This window comes from Myotis nattereri, assembly GCF_964212035.1.
Source record: "Myotis nattereri genome assembly, chromosome: 2".
Lineage (NCBI taxonomy): Eukaryota > Metazoa > Chordata > Mammalia > Chiroptera > Vespertilionidae > Myotis > Myotis nattereri.
This window is the reverse complement of record NC_138076.1, coordinates 161,177,334-161,204,026: the sequence shown is the minus strand read 5'-3', so window position 1 is coordinate 161,204,026 and position 26,693 is coordinate 161,177,334. Positions and strand designations below refer to the sequence as shown.

Sequence of the window (26,693 nt, the reverse complement as noted above, 5' to 3'; positions counted from 1 at the left end):
TCAGTAATGAAAAACCACACAATAACAACTTTCATACTCTTGGGACTGACAGATGACCCTCAACTTCAGGTTCCAATTTTTACTTTTCTATTTCTCACTTACATGTTGAGTATAACTGGGAATCTGACCATCATATCCCTCACTTTAGTGGACTCCCACCTTAAAACACCCATGTACTTTTTCCTACAGAATTTTGCCTTGTTAGAAATTTCATTTACATCTGCTTGTATCCCTAGATATTTGTACAGCATAGCAACGGGTGACAAATCAATTACATACAATACTTGTGTTGTTCAATTGTTTTTTACTGACGTGTTTGGAGTAACTGAATTTTTTCTGTTGGCTGTGATGTCCTATGACCGCTACGTGGCCATCTGCAGGCCCCTGCATTATGCGACCATCATGAGCAGCAGGGTCTGCAAGAGCCTTGTCCTCTGTTGTTGGATGGCTGGCTTGTTGGTCATACTCCCACCATTTACTTTGTTCCTAAATTTGAAATTCTGTGATTCAAATGTCATTGATTATTTTGTCTGTGATGTATCTCCTTTGTTGAAGATTTCATGCTCAGACACATGGCTCATCGAGCAGCTGGTTATTGTCTGTGCTGTGCTGACCTTCATTCTGACCCTTGTGTGTGTTGTTTTGTCCTACATTTACATCATTAAGACCATTCTAAGATTGCGCTCTGCCCAACAAAGGAAAAGGGCCTTTTCCACCTGTTCTTCCCATATGATTGTGGTTTCACTCACTTACGGAAGCTGTATTTTCATCTATATCAAACCTTCAGCCAAGGAATCGGTGACTATTAATAAGGGTGTGACAGTGCTAATGACATCCATCGCTCCTGTGTTGAACCCATTCATTTACACTCTGAGAAACAAACAAGTGAGACAAGCTTTCAGTGACTCATTCAAAAATATTGCATTGGTCTCAAACAAGTAAGAGAATGTTCAAGTAAAAAAATAAAATATCAAGCTAATTATAAGCCATTAAGTTACAAATCTGTTTGTCTCTTTTTGATCTGATCCCTATTCACATTAACTTTCTCAAACATTAATTGCACCCAGAATGAACGCCCTCCACCATGTGAGTTCACTCCTTTAATCCTCCTGCAAGCAAACCTTTTTCAGGATAAGATCCCAATCAGAAGAGATGATAATAATTTTCTAGTGAGTGTAAGCCTGATGTTACTTCTAATCTATAAAGTTGAAATGAAGAAAACTAAAACAAATACAAATCAAACAAGGAAATAAACAGTTGTTTTTTATTTTCTTCAACTTGAAAGAAAATAATTGATTTAAAGTGTTCTTCCAGTCTTCCCATCAAAATATTGCTTACCCTTTGAGACAGCATGGAGGGACCTGGAGAGTATCATACTAAGCAAAATAAACCAGTCAGAGAAAGACAGTATCACATGATCTCACCCATATGTGGAATCTAAAGAACAAAATAAACTGATGAACAAAACAGATCCAGAGACATAGAAACATAGAACAAACTGATCAATCTCAGAAGGAAGGTGGGGGTGGGTGGGTGAGAAGAGATTAACCAAAGAATTTATATCCATATATGCATAACCCATGGACACAGACAATAGAGTGGTGAAGGCCCAAGGTAGAGGGTGGGGGAAGACTGGAAGAGATCAATGGGGGTTGGACAGTGTACGTCTGTATTACTTTCTCTTTTTTTCTTTTTCTTTTTCTTTTTATTACTTTCTGTGGGAAGCACAGAACTTTGTTGGAAAGTTTGTAAGAAGGAATCTCCAAAGGGTCAGGAGACCCCAGGGGGAACTGGCCGAAGGCGGCTGCCCCTGCCTTGACTTTTCCAAACAAAGCCCCTGGGTGTTTTACTGGAATCTTTATGTTTAGTCTTTAGATGTCCTTGCTTAAAGGACACTGCAGACGCATGTGTTTTCTCAAGGATGCTTACCTTACTGATAGTATCGAATAGTTAATTTCAGTTCAAGCTGTTGTTACAATAAAAGCCTGAGGAGGCAGGCAAACGGGGCTGTTTGGTTCCTATAGCCAAGCAGTCCCTTAGTCCTCTCTTTCACAGAAACGTGTGTCAGAGTAATCATTCATCTATAGCTCAGGTTCTGCTGATCAGCATCAGCAAGTGGTGTCCCATGTAAGGAGGAACACAACGAGACATGTCAGAAACCTCGAAAATGAAGGATAAGAAAATGAAAGTAACTGTGCAGTAAGTCATTGGAGCCTGCTTGAGATTTCCAAGTTCTAGGGCAGGGGTCGGCAAACTCATTAGTCAACAGAGCGAAATATCAACAGTACAACAATTGAAATTTCTTTTGAGAGCCAAATTTTTTAAACTTAAACTATATAGGTAGGTACATTGTTATTAACTTAATTAGGGTACTCCTAAGGCTTAGGAAGAGCCACACTCAAGGGGCCAAAGAGCCACATGTGGCTCACAAGTCGCAGTTTGCCGACCATGGTTCTAGGGGATTGTTTCACAACGGGGCCAAGAGCTATTCACAGAATAACAGCAATATATCACAGTGCTTAAACAGTTACTAAAAGCAGGTGGTGCCTCTGTTACAGAACAATTAATGAGCCTGTTACAGACTGTTATAATTTATAATCCTTGGTTCCCTGATGCTGGAACACTAGACCTTAATCTCTGGGAACAAGTGGGCAAGAATTAAAGAGAAATCAGGCCCAGGGAAAACGAGTGCCCTTATCATCTTTAACTATGTGGGCTCTTGTTCGAGCTGCACTATGCCCACTTCATATTGAGGATCAAAAGCCTACAGAACACCAGGAGGATTTATCACTGCCCCTTCCTCATGAAGTAGAGCCTGTAGAGCCTATAATATCTAAGACCCCATCATCAAAGGAACCTTTCCCAATCCTCCGCCTCCAGTGTGGGAAGGCTCATCAACTAGATCCTCAGTTATGGGATCATGTGTCAGGCAAGCTATGTTAGAAGGAGAGCTTTTGGCTTTCCCAGTTATGCAAGATCAGCAAGGTAGTCAGATACATGAACCACTCTCCTTTAATACCTTTAAAGAAATAAGGAAAAGTATTAGGGAAAATGGGGCTAACAGTCTATTTACAAAAGGACTCCTTAATGCCTTGTCTGAAAATTACCATATGATGCCTCGGGACTGGCAGATTTTGGCCAAAACAACTTTGGACACCAGTCAATATCTATGATGGAGGGCAGAATATGATGAGATCTGTGAACAACAGGCTGTTTGTGGGTGTTCACTGGCAACCCCACCTGGGAGCCCTCTGGGCCGCATTCTGGCTGTAAGTCCCAGGCACTATAAGACATCTTCTGAAAGATCCATGGAAAGAACTCTGATTTATTAAGTCTTGCCTGTGTGTTATGCACTCCTGTAAATATCGTATATGGGTGTTTCTGTTAATTGTTGTTTTGTGTCTTCATTGTTTGGTTTAATTTGTTTAAAGACGGGCCATATTTCTCTTTGCTAGGGGCCCCAGCTACTTGTGGCAGGCTGAACACATGGCAGGGATTGCAGGGACTTCCCAGCAGCTGCCAAGAATTCTTAATCTTGGGGACCCTTCCTGCTCTCCCTCTCAAGGCATCAGCCACTAGAAACTCTTAGCTAGTGGAAGTTCTCGTCTGTCTGTAAAATAACTTGGTTACTGATTGATGTTCTTTGCTTGCTTTCTTATCTTTGGGGGACTTAATTTGCACTTCACCATTTTATGAACATAGGGAATCATCTGTCTCTGCTGTCTGGGCTTTGTGTCACTCATAACGCATTTGCTGTGCTGGGTTAGTGTGAGATAAGATTCTAAGGCTCATGTCCCAGGCCAACTTTTTACTCATTCATTTACTATAGGGATTTTTTTTGTTTCTGTTTTTAAGATCTATTCTTATATTTAAGATTTCATATTGTTAGTCTACTCAGAAAGAGAAAATATGGGAAATAATTATTTAAACTCCCCAAGTATTTATCGTAGCAGCTGGAGCTACAGAAGTACAGGCTGCAGAAGTGGCAGCAGCATCAGGGTGGGGGAACAATATTCTTTAAAGGGATAAAAAAAAAAAAAAGGTACTTTTACACTAAAGCCAATACAACTCCTAGGGCAATGGAAACTAAGGAGAAAATAAACAAATGGGACTACATCAAAATAAAAAGCTTCTGCACAGCAAAAGAAACCATCAACAAAACAACAAGAAAGCCCACTTCATGGGAGAACATATTTGCCAATGTTATCTCCATTAAGATTTTAATCTCCAACATTTACAGGGAACTCATTCAACTTAACAAAAAGAAGAGAAATAATCCAATCAAAAAAATGGGCAAAGGACCTAAATAGACACTTTCTAAAGAGGACATACAGAAAGCCCAGAGACATATGAAAACATACTCAAAGTCACTAATCATCCGAGAGATGCAAATCAAAATGACAATGAGGTACCATCTCACACCTGCCAGAATGGCTATCATCAACAAATCAACAAATGGTAAGTGCTTGAGAGGATGGGGAGAAAAAGGAACCCTCCTTCACTGCTGGTGGGAATGCAGACTGGTGTAGCCACTGTGGAAAACAGTATGGCATTTCCTCAAACAATTAAAAATGGAACTGCCATTTGACCCAGTAATGCCACTTCTAGGAATATATCCCAAGAAAACAGAAACACCAATCAGAAAGGATGTATTCACCCCTATCTTCATAGCAGCACAATTTACAATAGCTAAGATTTTTAACAGCCTAACTGCCCATCAGCAGATGAGTGGATTAGAAAACTGTGGTACATCTACACAATGGAATACTATGCTGCTGTAAAAAAGAAGGAATTCTTACCATTTGCAACAGCATGGATGGAACTGGAGAGCATTATGCTAAGTGAAATAAGCCAGTCAATGAAAGTAAATACCACATGATCTCACTCATTTGTGGAATGTAAAGAACATTATAAACTGATGAACAAAAAATAGATACAGAGGCAAAGAAGCTGTCAAACTACAGCAGGAAGGCAGGGGAGGGCCGGGGGTGGGGGAGGGGTAAGAGATCAACCGAAGGACTTGTATGCATGCATATGAGCATAACCAATGGACGCAAAACACTGGGCATGGTGGGTGAGGGCATGTACCAGCGGGTAGGGGAGGCTGGGGGAGGTCAATGGGGGGAAAAAAGGAGACATATGTACTACTATTTGTATTACTTTAAACAATAAAATAAAATTTTTTAAAAAACAACTTGGATTATAGAAAGAAAAAGAATAAAATCACAGTTGCTCCTGAGAAGCAATTCTCTAAAAGATTACTTGAAATATCTCACCAAGAAATACCTTAAGAAGGTTACTCTTCGTGATTGGCTTCATGTGGTTGCATCTGACAAGGAGACGTATGAACTTCGTTACTTTCATATTAGTCAAAATGAAAATGGATCTGAGTCTGAGGACTAGGTGAAGGCACCTTAAAAAGGTCTTTGCTTACTAATAAAACAAATGAGGCATACCAAGAGAAACATCTAGAAATGGACTTTTAGTTTATCAGAGAATAAAAAAGATAACACTCTAAAAAATATATACACACAATGATAACACTAATAAAATGTTGGACTAGCCGTATTAACATCAGACAAAGTAGACTAGAGCAAAAAATATTATTGGGATAAAAAGTGTCATTTTTCAATGGCAAAGGGGTCTATTCTTAAGAAACCTAACTGCTTATGCATATAACAAAGACCTTCAAAATACATGTAACAAAAAACTGATAAAATTGCAAGAAGAAAAGAAACACCCAAAAGTATAGTAAAAAAAAAAAAAAAAAAGTTCAACATGCCTATCTCAATATTTGATTGAATCATTGCCCAAAATTCACTAAGCACACAGAAGACAACAATCTATCAACATGATCTGGCATGTATAGAACACTCCAAGAACAAAGAGAATTATTCTAAGGCTCACAAATAATATTCGCCAAGCTAAAGAATATTCAGGACTCTAAAAACAGCCTTGTTAAATTTTACACAATTCAAATTATACAAAGTGTGCTATCTGGCCAAATGGAATTAAATTAGAAAGAATTATGCACCCCTATGTTTATTGCAGGGTTGTTTACAATAGCCAAGATTTGGAAGCAGCCCAAGTATCCATCAGTGGATGAGTAGATTAAAAAAGCTATGGTATACAGTATTTACACAATGGAATACTAGTTGGCCGTAAAAAAGAAGGAAATCTTACCCTTTGCCACAGCATAGATAGGCCTGGAGAGCATTATGCTAAGTGAAATGAGCCAGTCAGAGAAAGATAAGTACCATATGATGTCACTCATGTGTGGAATCTAATAAACAAAATAAATGAACAAACAAAATAGAAACAGACTCATAGATAAAAACAGACTGACAGCTATTAGAAGGGAGGGGGGCTGTGGGACTGGATGAAAAAGGTGAAGGTATTAAGAAAAAAAACAACCTCATAGACACAGACTATAGCATGGTGATTACTAGAGGGAAAAGGAAGTGGGAGGAGGTACAAGAGGGTAAAGGGGGGATAAATGGTGATGGAAGGAGACTTAACTTGAGGTGGTAAACACACAATATGATATACAGATGATGTATTATAGAATTCTATACCTGAAACCTATATAATTTTATTAACCAATGTCACCCCCAATAAATTCAGTAGAAAATAAATAAATTCTTCTTAAAAAATTAAAATTCATTGAGAAACATCATAATTGGAAGAAAATATAATAATTTGTGGGATGCAACAAAAGCAGTATTTTTAAGGAAATTTATGGCTCTATAGTAATAATAATGATTTAAGTAACTGTAACATATGTCATTGGCCATAATCTTAGTCACACACCCATATCATTTGTAAAGGAGGCTGGGTAGATTTTTACCTGGGCATTTTGCACCAAGTATAAAACTGGGATTCAGTTGCTATGGACAAGGAAAGAAAAATACCAGACAGGAAATTACCAGTCTCTGTCATAGTCCATCAGGATGTTCTTCAAAAATTTACTGTAAATACAGAGAGATATCTTCTTCCTCCCCAGCCTACCCCCTGCCAGGGAAAATTATCAATCACTTCCTGCCAATAGGGAATGACAAAAAGGCATGATGTGGCAGGCTAGGCAGTGTGAGAAACCTCAGTAGAGTACTGAGTGGGCAGAGTGCAGGGACAACAGAGGCATCTTCTTCAGTAGAGGTAGGAACACCCTCTGCTCTACCATTTGATGCCAGGATCAACATAAGCAGCAGAGTAAGAATATCCAGAAATAACAGTAGAGATAGTCAAAGAAAAAGTTTTTTTCAGGGTCATTGAACAGTAATAAGCCATAGCAAAAAGGAAACCATCCTGGAACCAGGCAATTTTTTATTCAGTGCTTGAGATGCAAAATGCTCCACTGCTTCCAATACCAAAAGCAGTTTCATTGTCCACCTGAAAAGTCATAAAGAGAAGGAGAAAGGATGAAAACACAGGCCAGGCAGCACTGGAAGAGCATCAAGTTGAAATTTATTTTTTTCTCTCAATTTTATTTTGTATTGGTTTAGTGAGTTAGACAATCATATTCACATAGTGTTCTCCTTGATATTTCCAGTACCTAACTGGCATCATACATCATTATCATAACACTGGAGGCCCAGTGCATGAAATTCGTGCATGGGTAGGATCCCTAGGCCTGCCTGGCGATCAGGGCCAATCAGGGCCTTCCAGCTGCTGGCCGGGGCCTTCCTTCAATTTGCACCGCCCCCTGGTGGTCAGCACACATCATAGCAAGCAGTTAAACTCCCAAGGGGACAATTTGCATAACTAGCCTTTTATTATATAGGACTAGAGGCCCGGTGCACAAAAATTTGTGCACTCGGGGGGGGAGGGGAGTACCTCAGCCCGCCCTGTGCCCTCTCACAGTCTGGGACCCCTCGGGAGATAACGACCTGCTGGCTTAGGCCTGCTCCCGGGTGGCAGAGGGCAGGCCCAATCCCTAGGTGCAGCCCCTGGTCAGGCTCAGAGAGGGCCGTTGGGGAGTTGGGGCGCCACCCCCTGTCATGCACAGAGCAGGGCGGATCGGGAGGTTGCGATGCCACCCTCAGTCATGCTCAGGGTAGGGCCGATTGGGGGGTTGGGGCACCGCCCCCTGTCACACTCAAGGCAGGGTCAATGGGGAGGTTGCGGCACCACCCCCTGTCACCCACAGAGCAGGGTCGATCAGGGGGTTGGGGAGCTCCCCCCTGTCACGCACAGAGCAGGGCCCATCAAGGGGTTGAGGAGCTCCCCCCTGTCACTGACAGAGTAGGGCCGATAAGGGAGTTGGGGCACCGCCCCCTGTCAGACACAGAGCAGGGCGGATCAGGGGGTTTAGGCGCCTCTCTCTATCACCCACAGAGCAGGGTCAATCAGGGGGTTGGGGCGCCGCCACTGTCACACTCAGGGCAGGGCCGATGGGGAGGTTATGACTCTACCCCATCACACATAGAACAGGGCCCATGAGGGGGGGGGGGGGTTGGGGTGCTGCACCCTGTCACACACAGAGCCGCAGGGTGATCGGGGGTTGGGGAGCTCCCCCCTATTAGGCACAGAGCAGGGCTGATCAGGGTGTTGGGGCGCCTTCCCCTGTCACGAACAGAGCAGGGCGGATAGGGAGGTTGTGGCCCCGCCACCTGTCACACACAGAGCCACAGGGCGATCAGGGGGTTTGGATGCTGCCCCCTGTCACGCTGATCCCAGTGCTGGGAGGCATATTACCCTTTTACTATATAGAATAGAGGCCTGGTGCACAGGTTGGGGCTGGCTTGTTTGCCCTGAAGGATGTCCTGGATCAGGGTGGGGGTCCCCACTGGGGTGCCTGGCCAGCCTGGGTGAGGGGATGATGGCTGTTTGCAGCTGTTCACACACCCTTCAGGGTGGGGGTCCCCACTGGGGTGCCTGGCCAGTCTGGGTGAGGGGCTGAGGGCTGTTTTCAGGCTGGCGGGTGATGGAAGCTCCCAACCGCTCCTTTTTTTCTTTTTTTTCTTTTTATTCTGGGCCAGCTTTAGCTCTGAGGCTCCAGCTCTTAGGCCTCCGCTGCTGAAAGAAGGTATCTGGTTTGTTTCGGTTCTATAATTGAAACTCTGTATCAACTCCAGCTCTGAGATCCCGGCTCACTGAAAGCAGGTTTCTGTGGTTTTGTTTAGCTTCTATATTTGTAACTGTGTTTCAAACTGCAGGCTCAGAGGCCGGCAAGGCAGGCGGGGAACGTTGGAGTCCTCCGTCACTGAAGCAAGCAAGCCTCATGTTAGTTTCAAGCTGCCTGGCTGCCGGCCGCCATCTTGGCTGGCAGTTAATTTGCATATCTCGCTGATTAGCCAATGGGAAGGGTAGCGGTCATACGCCAATTACCATGTTTCTCTTTTATTAGATAGGATTATTGACTATATTCCCTCTGCCTTATTTTACATCCCTGTGACTATTTTGTAACTGCCAATTTATACTTCTTAACCTTCACCTCTTTCAAGCCCCCTCCCTTCTGGCAACTGTCAATCAGTTCTCTGAGTCTGCTTCTATTTTGTTTATTGGTCTATTTTGTTCTTTAGACCAACATGTAAATGAAACCATTTGCTATTTGAGTACTGGTAAGCCTCTGAAATATTGAGACAAGTAGCTAGGATAGCATGGAGAAAGAATCAGGACTTCTGTGTTCAGGTCCATTTTTGTTCAAAACGTGCACCGCTCCAAAGGGCATTCTGCCCAGTCATCCCTCTGCTCCTCAGTCTCCTCGTCTGTAAAATGAAGATAGTTTGGGGTCTTTTTTTTTACTTTACCTAAGATTTACATCAAAGATAAGTTATATGTTATATGTATAAAGTGCCAAATAGAGTGTCTAATTCTAGGAGAATTATAAAGATTCAACAAAGAAATCAAAATGGAATTCAGATGACACCAGCCCACCTTCCATGTCTCTGAGGACATTGTTCCCATTGCTACGTGTGTTTTCACACTGCTGATTAAACTACCAGCAGTTCATTAGTAACTTTTGAAACAGGGTCACCAAGGACTATTTTGCTGTTCACTCCCATGTTCCCTGTGCATTGGTAGCAGACTAAACATATAAAAGAAATGTTGCTGTAATACAATTTGCAGGGAAGCCTGCCTCTGCCCAGGAGATTCAGAGATGCCCCTCTGACAAAAATAGAGAGAAACCTTCCTTATCGCTGCACCACTCTTTTCTTCCTTTGAACAGAGTAACTGAGAAATCTGGTAACAGGTGGCATTTAGACTTGGTGAGGGAAGAGGAGGCTGAAGCTGGGCTCAATTATATCAGATATAACAAATCTAGGAGAGTTCCTTCTCGTGTACGCACGCGCATGCACACACGCACACACACACACACTCACACACACACACTCAAACACACAAATATGCTTGTGTGGAGGGTGAGACTGGGTGTGGAAATACGTGGGATGTGAGATCGGGAGTACACATGAAACTCACAAACTGAATGTTCCTCAAATTGTGGTTCCATCAAAGGCCTCGTACAGAACTGTAAGAAAAGTAAGTATATAGCCCGGCCAGCGTGGCTCAGTGGTTGAGCATCAACCTCTGAACCAAGAGGTCATGGTTCGATTCCCAGTAGAGCACATGCCCAGGTTGCAGGCTAGATCCCCACTGTGCGGTGTGTGGGAGACTGCCTATCAATTATTCTCTCTCATCATTGATGTTTCTATCTCTCTCTCCCTCTCCCTTTCTCTCTGAAATCAATAAAAGATGTATTATTTTTTTAAAGAAAAGTAAGTGTATAGTTGTCGAGACATATTTTTCCTAATTCTCTAAACATAGGCAGAGGATGGATACCGTCAGTTTTAAAATCTGGAATTCAGTTCATAATAACTGGTACTAAAGAAAAGGATTTAACAATCATTCTGGTATGTTGTTATTCTCAGGGAATATAAAATTAGAATTTGCTGCCATAATCACTTTAGCCTTTGAACGAGCCAATCGTAACTACTAGTTGAGGAAGTGAGACAGAATAATAAAAGGTGATGGAAAAGACCTCACCACCCAATAATGTCCACTGGTGTCCTAGACATAAAATGATATCAGCTTATAAATTATCTAGCAGGGAACCTCATCTTATTTTCCATCTGCTACTTAAGTACTTTTTGCCTTTTTTTTTCTTTTTGGCAGGGAGTACGGCATTGGAGGCACAGCATTCACTCTTCTTAAATCTCAACTATCCAGTCCACGGGCAGCCTGACCCAAATGAAGACAGAATGAGGTTTGTTCCAAACAAAGCTAAGGTCAGAGTCTCCCAAATATATTTTAATTAACTCAATAGTAAGTCAATGAAAGGAAGAAATGAATCTCAATCACTCCCCCACTCCCTAACCTGAACCAAGAGTAAGTAGTTTTGCACAGGTGAAATCATCAAGGCCTACCGATGAATGTTAATTAAAAACACTACTTATGGGAGGGAAGTGGTGAAATTTATTATTTATGTAATGAAATTATTTCAAACTTTAATTGATCCAAACTCAAAATAAATAAATAACTCGTTCTCCCAGGAAAACTTTCCCAATATAAGAGAACGTCACTATGATTGCTGGTAAAGGTTAGCAATTTGTTTAAAGTTGTTTGATTTCATCTGAAGCAGTTTTATGTATCCAAAGGATCTGCCACCACAGGTTTAATTCTATTACTGCAAGTAGTGTTTATTTAACAAGCTTCGTGAATTAAAACACAATGTTGCTAAAGATTCACACATATTACATTAGCCATTTTAAAACATTAAATTAATGATCTTGAAAATGCTATAATGATTGAGTTCACCTGTCTTTCCTACCAATACAGAAGAACAAGGGCTTTGATAAGAGAAGCAGGGGATAATTTTAGATTCTAGGAACTTCATAGGACAGGGGGAGCTGGAGTTAACAATGCCAGTAGCCAGTACAAGGATTTAATTCTTCTACAATGGGAGAGAGGAAAATTAGGAGGGCAGTCATAAACCTGACCTACCGTTTAATTTGGTCTTTGAGTCTTCCTCTGACAAGTATATGGTAAGTATTTTACCCATGAGCTAAGGGAAGGTTTTCTCTGTTCCAAAATCATATTTGTGACCTCTGAGCAATGCACTTTGCCAACTCAGCTTATGGTGACAGATGACATTGACAACTTTAGTAAAAAGAAAAGAACCTAGAGAAACTGAGTGCACATAGGAAAATATGAACAGCTACTAAGATAACTAAGAATGATTGCCAAGGAGTGATCAGGAAGTAGTCATCCAAAGTTCAACGTTGCATTTTCACTGCTTTCTGGTGTTACCACGTCACTGAACGTGCACTAAAATGAAATGTCATTTCCTACTGGGATAGCCTGAGAGCTTTTGTTTTTTTCTTTCTTTTTATTAAATTTATTGGGTGACATTGGTTAATAAGATTAGATAGGTTTCAAGTGTACATTCCTATGACACATGATCTTCATATTGCATTGTGATTTGACCCAAAGTCAAATCATCTTCTGTCACCATATATATGACCCCCTTTACTACCCCAACCCCCCTTTCCTCTGGTAATCACTGTTGTCTGAGTCTATGAGTCTGTGCTTGTTTGTTTGTTTGTTCATTTGTTGCTTTCAGTTTTATAATTCCTCATATGAGTGAAATTATGTGCGGGATTTCTGATATTGTACTTTTTAAATAATAGATGCTTTTTAAATATTTGTAATGAATAAATGTAGATTATTTATTTGAGCAATAAGAAATAAGAGTAGCCTAATGTATTTTTACATTTTATATAACACACACATTGGGTACAATTGCTTATACACATAAGAGATTAGTTTTGCCTGATATGTAGAAGTGTGTAGTGTTTCCCTATAAACCCTTGAGCTAAGCCTAAATTTTCCTGTTTCACAATTAATCCTCCCTAATAAAACACAGAGACATATTATAGGCCAATGGATTGAGTTAGTATGAACTACTGATATGCCCAGTGAGAATGCACTTACCAGGTCTTCTTTTACAGATGGATACCTGAGAGTAGTTGCTTGAAATATGAATCTCAATGAGGGTAAGTTTTGCCATGAAAGGGGGGAATTTCCTGAGCCTCTATGGGATTCCTGAAAAAATGTAACTTAAAAGTACCAGGAAGGCTTAAAACTCCTGGGAAGCACTGAAATGGACGGCGATATATACAATGAGAATACCAGAAAGTGCAATAGGGTCCTTTATAATTTGTTTACAAAGATTGACTCAGGTGTGTCCATTTGTTCCTGGATGTTGCTTCAGCAAGTTAACGTATCAAAACCCAGAGAACAGCCCTGCGGGGATGACTCGGTGGTTGAGCGTCAACCCATTAACTAGAAGGTAACAGCTCAATTCCCAGTCAGGGCACATGCCAGGCTTTCAGGCTTGATCCCCAGCAGGGAGCGTGCAGGAGGCAGCCGGTGGATGGTTCTCTCTCATCATTGATATTTCTATCTCTCTCTCCCTCTCCCTTCCTCTCTCTAAAATCAGTAAAAATGTGTTGTTGTTTTCTTAACTCAGAGAACGTAGCTGGTTGGTAAATTAGTGGGGGAGTTGATTTGAGGAGGGGAGCAGCAGCAGTTATTCAAAGTCACTAAGATCTATCCTGAGGCAGATTCTGATGGCTGAGTGCTGCGAAAAGCACAGGAGTGACCAGGCTGCCGAAGAGAGGACAGCCACAGATCAGTCCCTCTGGGCTCCGGCCATGACCCAAAGCTCCAGAACAGGACTGATGGTGGTTTATATTCAGGTTTCAGAACATTTCTTCATACCACTTCAGGAAACCCACTGTGTAAGCAGTCCCAAAACTGGCTTAGGCATACTTTCATTTGCCTAAATATAGGCTAAAGAAAACACAGGTATATCTGTATTTTAAACTTTTTATTTCTCAATCCAGAGATAATTTGAATTACAAAGAGTTGAACTAACACTTTTAAATGGATGTGCTGCTGTTAACATTTAGCATAACAACATAAGATGATTAACGGAAAATACTGATTAAAACTTTGTCCAAACCCATAGAATGGACAACACCAAGGTAAACCATAATGTAATCTATGGACTTTGATGTGTCAATGTAGATTTATTCGTTGTAACAAGTGGACCACATGGCAGGAGGCTATTGCTGGTGGGAAAGGCTGTGCATGTGTGACAGCAGGAGGAATATGGGAACTCTCCGTATCTTCCCCTCAATTTTACTGTGATCCTTATATTGCTCTAAAAAAAGATTTATTTTAAAACACAAAAATACTCATTAACAGATCGTTCTTGGTTTTGAAAGTGGAACATTTCAGTATGGTGTGGAAAAGCAAAGAAAAACAAGGATGGGAGGAAAAAACCTCAAAAATGACAATTTCCTTCATGATAAAGACAAAATCTGTACTACAAGGCAATATTGTTGACGAATTGCAAAACAGAAGCGTGATTTATGTCCTTTTGTTTTGTGTTGTTTTTATTTGACATCTTCCTACATGTGCTTTCTAATCAGAGAATTATAAGCATTAGATCTGTACTAGATATTTCCTATATCTGCCTCTTAATAAAATGTAAGGGCACTGTGTTAACAAATTGCTTATTAGGCAAAAGAATAAAGTGAGCTAGCTTGTTGGGGAGTTTTCATTTACATTCCACCGCTAGCTTCTTATGACACTTCTCTCTTCAGGTGGAATTACATCTGACTTGGCACAAGGCAGTGATGAAAAATTATACAGCAATAACAACATTCATCTTGCTGGGACTGACCGATGACCCAAAACTACAAGTTCTGCTTTTTGTATTTTTGTTTCTCACCTACATGTTGAGTGTGTCTGGGAACGTCACCATCATCACCCTCACACTTTTGGATTCCCACCTGAAAACCCCCATGTACTTTTTCCTCCGAAATTTCTCTTTCTTAGAAGTTTCATTCACCACCGTCTGTATTCCCAGATTCCTGTATACTATGATAACTGGAGATAATAAGATTACCTACAACGCTTGTGCCACCCAAATATTTTTTGTTGTCCTCTTTGGAGCAACAGAGTTTTTTCTCCTTGCCGCCATGTCCTATGACCGTTACGTGGCCATTTGTAAGCCCCTGCGTTACACAACCATCATGAACAACCGAGTCTGCACTACGCTCGTCCTCTGCTGCTGGTGTGCTGCCCTGTTGATTATCCTCCCCCCTCTAAGCATGGGCCTCCAGCTGGAATTCTGCGATTCGAACGTGATTGATCATTTTGGCTGTGATACCTCCCCTATTTTACAAATAACCTGTTCGGACACAGCGGTACTAGAGAGAATTGTTTTGAGTTTTGCCGTGCTGACTCTTATCATTACCTTAGTGTGTGTAGTGCTTTCCTACACATACATCATCAAGACCATTCTAAGGTTCCCTTCTGCCCAGCAAAGGAAAAAAGCCTTTTCTACCTGCTCTTCTCATATGATTGTGGTTTCCCTCACCTATGGCAGCTGCATCTTCATCTACATCAAACCTTCAGCGAAGGAGGGAGTGGCCATAAATAAAGTGGTGTCTGTGCTCACCACTTCAGTTGCCCCTTTGCTTAATCCATTCATTTATACCCTTCGAAACAAACAAGTGAAAGATGCCTTCAAAGACACAGTAAAATGGATTGTATTTCTCACAAAGAAGTAAGAGATGATTAATGTTTTTGAGGTTATTAAGTTTAAATCTAACCCATGAGTGACATTCATTAATTTGCCAAATAAATGGTTTCTTCTTATTCTGAGATTCATCAAGCTATTCTGCCCCTAAGAACCTTTGTCCCTTATAATGCAAAAGCCAAAATCAAGCTCTTTATTTCTCTTTTGTTTAAGTTTATTTCATTCTGAATGATTTCTTCAACAAATGCACATTTTAGAGACTAGATTCTCAACATACTCAATGTCATAAAAAGAAAATGCAAATGAATAAAGTTGTATGTCTGGCCATAAAGCCTTCTTATGGTGTGGAGTATAAATGCCCCGAGACCATTTCTCACTTATAGAGAATACTTCAATATCTAGCCTCTGATTACACAAAAGTAACTGAAGATTCTTTACTGATGCTTTAAAAGTGATCTCATAGAAAAGTGTGATTCCAGAGCTCTTCTCATTTTAAAATGTCCATTTTTCAGGAATGAGAAGATGCTAATAGGGCAATTTCAAAATCAGTGAAAATAATTATATTTTTTCTTTAAGCCAATTTACCCACACACAAAAATAAAATGTTTCTACTGGCCTTTCTGGAAGACAACTGCATGTGAAATATGAGGGGGAAAAATAGGACTTCCAAGTGCTGGATGGCTTCCACTAACATTAACATTGATGTTAATAAGTCATAAACTGAAGGAGAATAAGCCTGAATTTAGGGGTAGGATAACTAAATCTTGGCTAAATAAGTTCTCCAATATTCAGACTTACATTGTCCCTTGATTTAAGAAGAATGTTAGAGATTAAGAGAATTCATCAAAATATCAAGAGCTCATAATTTGGGAAAGACCTTCTAGGCATTTGATTGCTTAGCATAGACTGACTACTGAAGATCAAATCCAGATATAGTGTGGGGAAAAAAGTACAGACTTAGAAAAGAGGGGGAGTGGTAGAAAAACAGGTAACAGTCATGTAGGGACCTTGGACCAAATAATTGAAATTCTTGACATTAAATAGTTAAAAAGTCATTTTATTGTTTTCAGGTTCTATAATTGTGCAAGTAAAATTGTGTGCTCCACAATACATATGCAACTATGACCTGTGTCTATTAACATCACTTAGTTACTTGAGTGTACCTTTTATTTTGATCATATTTTCAGTTGTTCCTATAAGATAATGGCTAAAGTATAAGTACAAGCATCTTTTAGACTTCACAAGTATTCAGGGAAAGTAGGACTTTATTCTCCATGGCATTTCTTCTTTTTTCATTTAAAATTTCTAAACTCCTAGAGCCCATACTGATATAAATAAATGATTTTAAAAATTAATAAATGAGAGAGAAGAGAGAAATCTCCTGTATAGAAGTATTCCAAATAATTTATGTAGATACTCCATCCAAAAGAAGGGGAAACTTTACAGAGGAAAAACTGACAAACACTATCTCAATCAAGCCAGGTCAACATCAATAGCCATAAGCCATGCCCTAGCTGGTTTGGCTCGGTGGATAGAGTGTCGGCCTGCAGACCAAAGGATCCCGGGTTTGATGCAGGTCACGGGCACATACCTTGGTTACAGGATCCTCCTTGGCCTCAGCCCAGGACATCTAAATGTAATGTGGTATCCTACAGGGGACTGTGGAATGGGGGGAAGGGGGAGAGATATTAGGTGAAAACTAAGGAAATCCAAATAAACTGTGGACTTCATTTCATGATTCAAGTCATTCACTCTGCCCTCAAAGAAGCTCTTCTGCCAGGGCTGGTGGCTACAGCTTTCAGCCACACACACTCGGGAAACAGAACTTGTTTTATAATTAAATATACTCAAAACATTTTGAGATCCAAGATGGCAGCAGGTTAGGTGGAAGCTACACTCACCACCTCTCAGGACCAAACTAAAATTACAACTAAATTATAGAAAAATCATCCTGAAGAAGAGCCGCAGAGAAGTCTTATAACCAAGGACTTACAGAAGAAGCCACATTGAGACTGGTAGGAAGTGTGAAGGAGCAAGAGGATTGGCAGGGCTCCCACAGGTGGCAGCTGAGGTTCTGGAGGTGTATGTCAGCTACAGGGTGCTCACCCTGAGAAGTGTGGGGTCTAAATCCCAAGCCAGGCATCCCAGACTAGAGCAGCAGAGCCAGAAAGTACATAGCATCTGGCTGTGAAAAGCAGCAGGGCTTCTGCCCACCAGGAAGAGATGGCTAGAGACATCGGCAGCCTCTTAAAAAGGCAATGCACAAAATTCCATTCACAGTCACTCACCTTGGGCTCTGGCAGAGGGAAGGCAGAGCAGACTAGAGCCACACGAGGAGAGTCTGGGGTTGGTGACTCTGGGGGGCGAAGAGCTGAAGGGTAAGCCTCCAGGATCACTATACTGAGTCATTCCCTCACTGCAGAAACCATCTTTTTCTGGCAGAGCACTCTCCTCCATGAGTTAGCAGCCTAAGGGAAAGCAATAACTCCACCCTGTGGAATTCATCTCACCCTAGCCCAGAGGTGGGCAAACTTTTTGACTCGAGGGCCACAATGGGTTCTTAAACTGGACCGGAGGGCAGGAACAAAAGCATGGATGGAGTGTTTGTGTGAACTAATATCAATTCAAAGTAAACATCATTACATAAAAGAGTACGGTCTTTTTTTTTTTTTTTTAGTTTTATTCATTTCAAACGGGCCGAATCCGGCCCGCGGGCCGTAGTTTGCCCACGGCTGCCCTAGCCTGTGGAACCTATGCCCTGTTGAGGAGTACAGCCAGAGGCTCTTTCAGTGACTAAGCTGAACAGACTGGGTTCTTTGAGAACTTTGCTGCCTTTCCCCAAGCCCAGTGCTGGTAAAAGCCAGACTTGGTGTGCAACTTGGTCCTTTCTGCACACACACCCAGGTCCCGCAGAGGCAGCCACAAACTATGGGTCATTCATAGCTCCAAACAGGTTGCCCAGGGCCAGTCACAGGCAACGTCTAACATTGTCCTATATCAGAGTCCCCACAAGAGGCCCATATGCAATACACTAGCTTCAGACAACAACAGAGCAGGATCCAATAAGCTTCACACACAGCATATCCAAGCAAGATCTCGGCAGACACCAAAACCTGTTGAGGCCAATACCACATCGTATGATCAGCACCTAAACAGCAGTTCACATGCCATGTTGGGGTTTGAGCCTCACAATCAGCCAGCCTAAGTTTGGATCCCATGAATGAACAGCCCAATAGCAATTGAGATTCAATTAAAACAGGGGTGCCTACAGAACACACACAAGGGACATTCCTAGAACACCAGGTCATGTGATCAAGGAGACTACACCACTGGGTTCCATAGGACACCGACAAATGAGACCACACTACCAAGGCTAGGAGTCATAGAAGATATACCTAAAACATAGAAATAAACACAAAGAGGCAGCCAAAATGGGGAGATGAACAGACCTCAAATGCAAGAACAAGAGAATTCTCCAGAAGAAGAGCTAAATAAAATAGAGGCAAGCAATTTACCAGATATAGAGTTCAAAGCAATGATTATAAGGATGCTCAACAGCATGAAAAAGGACATAGAAGCCATAAAAAAAGGACCAGTCAGACATGAAGAATTCAGTATCTGAAAAAAAGAATATATTTCAAAGCCCTGATCAAGTGACTCAGTTGGTTGGAGTGTCATTCCATACACCAAAAAGTTGTGGGTTTGGTTCCTGGTCAGGTCACATACCTAGGTTGCTGGTTCAATCCCCAGTCAGGGCCTGTATAGGAGGCAACTTTCTCTTTTCTCTCTCTCTCTCTCTCTCTTCACCTCTCTCCAGAAAAATCAATAAAAAATATATCCTTGGGTGGAGGTTTTTTAAAAAATACACTGGGAGGAATAAATAGTAGATTGGATGATGCAGAAGTTCAAATCAGCAATTTGGAAGACAAGGTAGAAAAACACCCAATCAGAGCAGCAAAAAGAATGAAGGTATTTTAAATGGCCTTTGGGACAACATGAAGCATAACAACATCTGCATCATATGGGGTACCAGACGGAGAAGAGAGAGAGAGCAAGGGATCAAGAACCTATTTGAAAAAATAATTGTAAATATGTCTCTCTTCTCCACACCCAGCGCAGCTGGGGATTGAGAAAATGAAAGAAAGAGACTGACACAGAGGTGGAAGGGAAAAGCTGGGGCCGGGTGGGACCACTGTCCTCTGATGATGAGACAGGGACAGTGACAGTGACCCTGAACCAATACAGCATATTTATTATATACAACAAAAAACAGGAAGTTTTACTAAAAGTCAAGACAAAGGAAATTATGTGCATTCTTGGGTGGGCCCTAGTCGTATTCATTCCTGGTGCTTGGCTGGATTTAAATAACAAAACCCACCCCCTGGCACCTGGGCTGAAGGTCAAGCTGGCAACACTCCTGCCTTTTGGCAAAGGGAGTTTCCAGGCCATGGCTTTGCCAAACGCCACTGGATTCAGCTGACAATAATTAAAGAAAATGCCCATGTGCCTTCCCAGGTGCTCTCTACAAATAATGATCAAAAACTTCCCTAACCTAGTGAAGAAAAAAAACACACAAGCCCAGAAAGTCCCAACAAGATGAGCCCAAGGATGCCCACACCAAAACACATCATGAAAAAGAAAAAGTAAAACTGTCATTATTTGCAGATGACATGATACTGTATATAGAGAACCTAAAACATTCCATACAAAAACTACATATTAGAACTGATAAGTGAATTCAGTAAAGTAGCAGAATACAAAATAAGTATCCAGAAATCATTGCATTTTTATATGCCAATAATGAACTTCCAGAAAGGGAAACTAAAAAACAATCCCATTCACAATTGCTTCAAAAAGAATAAAATTACCTAGGAATAAATTTAATCAAGAATATAAAAGACCTATATTCAGAAAATTATAAGATGATGAAGAAAGAAATTGAAGAAAATACAAATAATTGGAAGCATATACTGTATTAATGGATTGAAAGAATTAACATCATTAAAATACCCATACCACCCAAAGCAATCTACAAATTTAATACAATTCCTATCAAGATACCAATGAACAAATATTCCAAAAATTTATGTGGAACCACAAAAGACCCCAAATAGCAACAACAATCTTGAGAAAAAAAAACAAAGTTGAAGGAATCAAGCTACCTAATATCAAACTATACTGAAAGGCCATAATTATCAAAACATCATGGTACTGGCATGAAAACAGACACGTAGATCAATGGAACAGAATAGAGAGCCCAGAAATAAATCCATACTTCTATAGTCAATATTTGGCAAACAGTCAAAAACATTAATGGACTAATGGTAGACTACTCAATAAACAGTGTTGGAAAATATGACAGATACCTGCATAAAAATAAACTAGAGCACCTTCTTACAACACACACAAGAATAAACACAAAGTGGATTAAGGACTTAAATGTTAGACTCAAAACCATAAAAATTCAAGAAGAGAACATAGGTAATATAACCTCAGACATTTCTTGTAGCAGTATTGTTTCTGATATATCTACTTGGGCAAGGGAGAAAAAAGAAAAATTTTAAAAATGGGACTACATCAAACTAACACAGCAAAAGAAACCATTAACAAAATGAAAAAACAACCCACTAAATGGGAGAGCATATTCACCAATACATCTGATAAGGACTTCATATCCAAAATTTATGAAAAACTTATAAAGCTCAACACCAAAAAACAAGAATCCAATTTAAAAATGGACAAAGGACCTAAGTAGACATTTTTCCAAAGAGGACATACAGATGGGCAATAGATATATGAAAAAAAGTGCTCAAAATCACTAATCATTGGAGAAATGCAAATTAAAACCACAATGAAATATCACCTCACACCTATCAGAACGGCTATCAACGGTAAATCAACAAACAACGAGTGTTGGTGAGGATATGGAGAAAAGGGCACCCTCACACACTGTTGGTGGGAATGCAGACTGGTGCAGCCACTGTGGAAAGCAGTGTGGCGTCTCCTCCAAAAATTAAAAATAAAACTGCCTTATGACCCAGAGATCCCACTTTTGGGAATTTATCTAAAGAAACCCAAAACACCAATTTGAAAGAACATATACACCCTATGTTTATTGCACTATTATTTACAACTAGAGGCCTTGTACATGAAATTTGTGCATGGGGTGTGGGGAGGGGGGCCTCAGCCCAACCTGCACCCTCTCCAATCCCTGACCCCTCGGAAGATGTCCGACTGCCAGTTTAGGCCCAATTCCTGTGGACCGGCAGTCGGACATGCCTCTTGCAATCCGGGACCACTGGCTCCTAACCGCTTGCCTGCCTGCCTGCCTGCCTGCTTGCCTGCCTGATCGCCCCTAACCACCTCTGCCTGCCTGATCGCCCCTAACCACCTCTGCCTGCCTGCCTGATCGCCCCTAACCACCTCAGGCACCCGCGAATGCGGGTCAGGCAGCTTCACCCAGGCCAGCTTTGTCAGAAAGGACGTCCAGTCTAATTAGCATATTACCTTTTTATTAGTATAGATAGCCAAGATCTGGAAACAGCCCAAGGTTCCATCAGTAGGTGAGAGGATAAAACAGCTAAAATACATTTACACAATGGAATACTACTTGGACATTAAAAAGAAGGCATTTTTATTCTTTGCAACAGCATGGATGGACCTAGAGCACATTATGCTAACTTAAATAAGCCAGTCAGCAAAGACAAGCACCATATGATTTCACTCATATGTGGAATCTAATGAACAAACTAAACTAACAAGCAAAATAGAGACAGACTCATAGAGAGCAGGCTGACAGCTGTACAGGGGTGCTGGCTAGGAGTTGGAGGGATTGAGCAAAAGAGAAAAAAAAGAGAAAGAACTCATTGACAGGAACAACAGTGTAATGATTGTGAAGGTGGTAGGAGGGGGAATGGAGGTGGAAGAGGGTATAGGTGGGATAAATGATGATGGGGGGATTTAATTCAATTTAAAAAAAAATAAAAGACTGAAAATAATATTAAAAAATAATGATTCGGTTTTGGTTTATTAATTGCAACAAATACATCACACTAATGCAAGATATTAATACAGGAAGCCTAGCATATGATATACAGGAACAATCTATACTATCTTCTCAATTGTACTGTAAATCTAAACCATTCTAAAGAAAATAAGGTCTATTAAAAATAAATATAATCCTCAAGTTAAATGACAACTATTTTCTTTATGCTGAGGAAATCTATGGCTACTTAAATGATGGATTTGAAAGAAAAATTAAAGATCTCTTTTGCAGGCCACTCAATGCAAGGATGCCCTTCAACCTCATTATTCCATCTCTCCTTCTTCTCCTTAACCTGCTGGTGACCTGTTTGATGCTCCCATTGTACCTTCCTCGCCAGTCTCTGTGGGCTGACGTCTGCTAAGCAACTATTTAATTTTTATTCTTTAATACAACAAAAGGTCTTTATCAGTCCCTCAGAACCAGGACCCCTAGGGAATGCATTGTTTGTCAGCACAATTGATCCCAAAGTGGCCAGATCTGAGGAGACAAAATTTGTTACTTTGGATCTTTAAAAACCTCCAAAATGCTAATGTGGCTTTTGCTGAGGTAATCAGTTCTCCTAGGAATAGAAAAAGCCCTAGAAATTATCTGTCCTTCAATACTGTTTGTTCATAATTTAACAAGTATTTGAATGTGTTTAGCATTTTGCTATGCAGTGTAGAAAATTCAACAAAGTTGATCAGTCAAGGGCAACAATACAATATATAAAATATACAACCATGAAAAGTTAACATTACAAGAAATTGCACAGGGCAACATATATTTAAGTGCGATGTGAATGACACAGATTTATGTGTCCTTTCAATACAGAAGGGAGATCCCTGTGGTCAAGTGAAATAATAAGAGCACTTATAGTATTTAATATGTGCAATGCCTGGCACATTATATAAACCCTATATATATAAACCCTATATATTGCACATTATTATTATCATCAATATCTATACATATAGATATATAGATATATAGATATATAGATATATAGATATATAGATATATAGATATATAGATATATAGATATATAAAAGCTTAATATGCTATGTCTGACCAATCAGTCAACCAATCGGTCAACCACTGAACCAGTCGTTATGACACACACTGACCACCAGGGGCAGACACTCTGACCAATAGGTTAGCTTGCTGGTGGGGTCCAGCCAATTGGGACTGGGCAAGACAGGTCAGACAAGCCCTGAATCAACCTCCCACAGTCCCTCCCCAGCATCTAAAATATTTCTTCTAATTAATTTCCTTTCAATGTACATGAATTCATGCACCAGGCCTCTAGTATTATTATAATCCTATATAATAAAAGCCTAATATGTTAACACATTGTTTGCAGGTAGTTTTTATCGCGCTAACAGGTGGTGTGGGCCATTTTTGCTAATTTTTTGCGCAAATGGCAACGTTCAGTAAAATTACGATAACTTTAGTTTTACATATTTTTTGCAATGAAACTTTTTGTGATTTACTATAAAATGTATACTGAGTTATTTTTCTTAAATTTTAAACAGACAAATACTGGAAAACTCACTGGAAATTGAAATAAAAGTCATAAAATATGTAAAAATTCTGATTTATTGAAAATATTTTGAAAAAAAGTACAATATGTAAAAAAAAGAAAGAATGAAGTTTTAGTAGTGTTTTTTTGTGTGATAATCGTTAAAACATTTCCCCCGATTGTTAGAATCGCACTGAATGCATGGCGAGACAGAGAATTGTGTGAAGGGATGACTCTACGCAGTTGAATAGATTACCGTTATACCTGGAAATACATACATAATTCACCATTGTATTTGTTAGAGACCCAAATTTTGTCCTTTGGAATTCGTATATCTGCATGTTAGCATCGCTTTAGAGCAATAAAAAAGTATAAAAATAAATGTATTTATACGTTACCCACATTCTACCACTAGTCTATAAAAAACGTATTAATACGTGTCCCGCGCTCTACTACCAATCAACGTAAAACATATAAATACATTTCCCGCATACAATGTGTTAAGTGTCCGGTCATCCCGTCGGCCTTTCAACCAATCAAAGTATAATATGCTAATGATATGCTAAGGTTGCTCAACCGCTTGTTATGACGTGCATTGACCACCAGGGGGCAAACAGTTAACTGGTCGACCAGTCGCTATCACATGCACTGACCATCAGAGGGCAGACGCTCCAACCAGTAGGTTAGCTTGCTGCTGGGGTCCAGCCGATCAGGACTGAGTGAGAGGGGCAGGACACGCCCTGGAGCCCTCCCACGGTCCCTCCCAAGCTGGCCCTGATCATGCACAGTGGGGTCCCTCAGCCTGGCCTGCACCCTCTCACAATCTGGGAACCCTCGGGGGATATTGGAGAGCCGGTTTCAGACCCAATCCCACAGGCCAGGCCAAGGGACCCCACTGGTGTACAAATTCGTGCACTGGGCCTCTAGTCCTATCTAATAATAGACAAACATGCTAATTAACTATACTTCCGCTACGTTTCCCATTGGCTAATCAGGGTGATATGCAAATTAACTGCCAACCAAGATGGCGGCCAGCAGCCACGCAGCTGAAGCGAACATGAGGCTTGGTTGCCCCGGCGATGGAGGAAGCCAAGGTTCCCCACCTGCCGCAGCCAGGCTCTGAGCTGCACTCTAAGAAACAATGTTGCAAATTATAGAAGCTAAACAAACCCCAGATACCTGCTTTCAGCCAGCCGGCCTCGGAGCTGGAGCCACAACGAAGTTTCAATTACAGAAGGTAAATAAATCCCAGAATAAAAAAAAGAAAAAAAAAAGGAGAGCCTGGGAGCTTCAGTTGCAGGCTTGGCCTGCCTGAAAACAGCCCTCAACCCCTCATCCAGGCTGGCCAGGCACCCCATTGGGGACCCCCACCCTGAAGGGGGTGCGGACAGCCTGAAAACAGCCCTCAGCTCCTCATCCAGGCTGGCCAGACACCCCAGTGGATACCCCCACCAGGAAGGGGGTGCGGGCAGCCTGAAAACAGCCATGAGCCCCTCATCCAGGCTGGCCAGGAACTCCAGTGGGGACCCCCACCCTGATCCGGGACACCATTCAGGGCAAACCAGCCGGCTCCCAACCATGCACCAGGCCTCTATCCTATATAGTAAAAGTGTAATATGCAAACTGACCCTAACAGCAGAAAGACTGGGAATGACTGGTCACTATGACACACACTGACCACCAGGGGGCAGATGCTCAATGCATAGCTGCCCTCTGGTGGTCAGTGAGCTCCCACATGGAGGAGGTCTGCTCAGCCACAAGCCAGGCTGATGGCTGCCAGTACAGTGGTGGTGGTGGGAGCCTCTCCTGCCTCCTCAGCAGCGCTAAGGATGTCCGACCGCAGCTTAGGTCTGCTCCCTGCTGGCAAGTGGACATCCCCCAAGGGCTGCCAGGCTCCCTGGGGGATGTCTGATTGCCAGCTTAGGCCCAATCCCCTGGGGAGCAGGCCTCAGCCAGCAGATGGTCACCCCCCAAGGGGTCCCAGACTGCGAGAGGGCACAGGCCGGGCTGAGGGACCCCTCCCCCCGCCCCGAGTGCACAAATTTTTGTGCACCAGGCCTCTAGTGCTACATAATAAAAGGCTAATATGCAAATTATCCCCTCAACTGGGAGCTCGACCAGGGGGCGGGGCCGGCTGGCCAATGGCCTGAGGCCCTGCCCCCCCAACCGGCCCTGCCCCCAAACACCCCCGATCGGGTTGAGCCAGCTAGACCCCACCTGTGCACAAATTCATGCACCGGGCCTCTAGTTAATAATAATAATAATATGTTACCATTATCATTCTACTATTTAAAATAAGCAAATTGAGGCATAGAACCTAAGATACACAACTAATAGACAAAAAAGCTGAGATTTGAACCCAGGTCACCTGGATCCAGAGTTCATGTATATGACCAGAACACAATATTCTGCTTCCTATTCTGGCAGGCCCTGTGAGGAGATAGAACTCTCCTCAGACCTAGAACACATTAAGAAAAGTAAAAGAGTAAGCAGAGAGCCTTTCTTACAAGAAAACTGTATCAAACAAATAAGACTGTGCTTCAAAATTCTTTGAGCAAATCTTACTACCTGGGTAAGATGTTTAGGGCAGACATAGAAGT

The 26,693-nt window shown here is 41.4% G+C and overlaps 1 protein-coding gene across 1 annotated transcript; it reads left to right on the top strand.

The window, feature by feature from the left end:
* Positions 1 to 6: 6 nt before the first annotated feature.
* LOC308513906 (uncharacterized protein) lies at positions 7 to 15,581 on the top strand (the record flags this gene model as incomplete). Its single annotated transcript, XM_081083976.1, has 4 exons — positions 7 to 938; positions 9,522 to 9,529; positions 11,113 to 11,225; positions 14,610 to 15,581. 4 exons carry the CDS (start codon positions 7 to 9, stop codon positions 15,579 to 15,581), a joined length of 2,025 nt encoding a protein of 674 aa, XP_080940102.1.
* Positions 15,582 to 26,693: the final 11,112 nt, after the last annotated feature.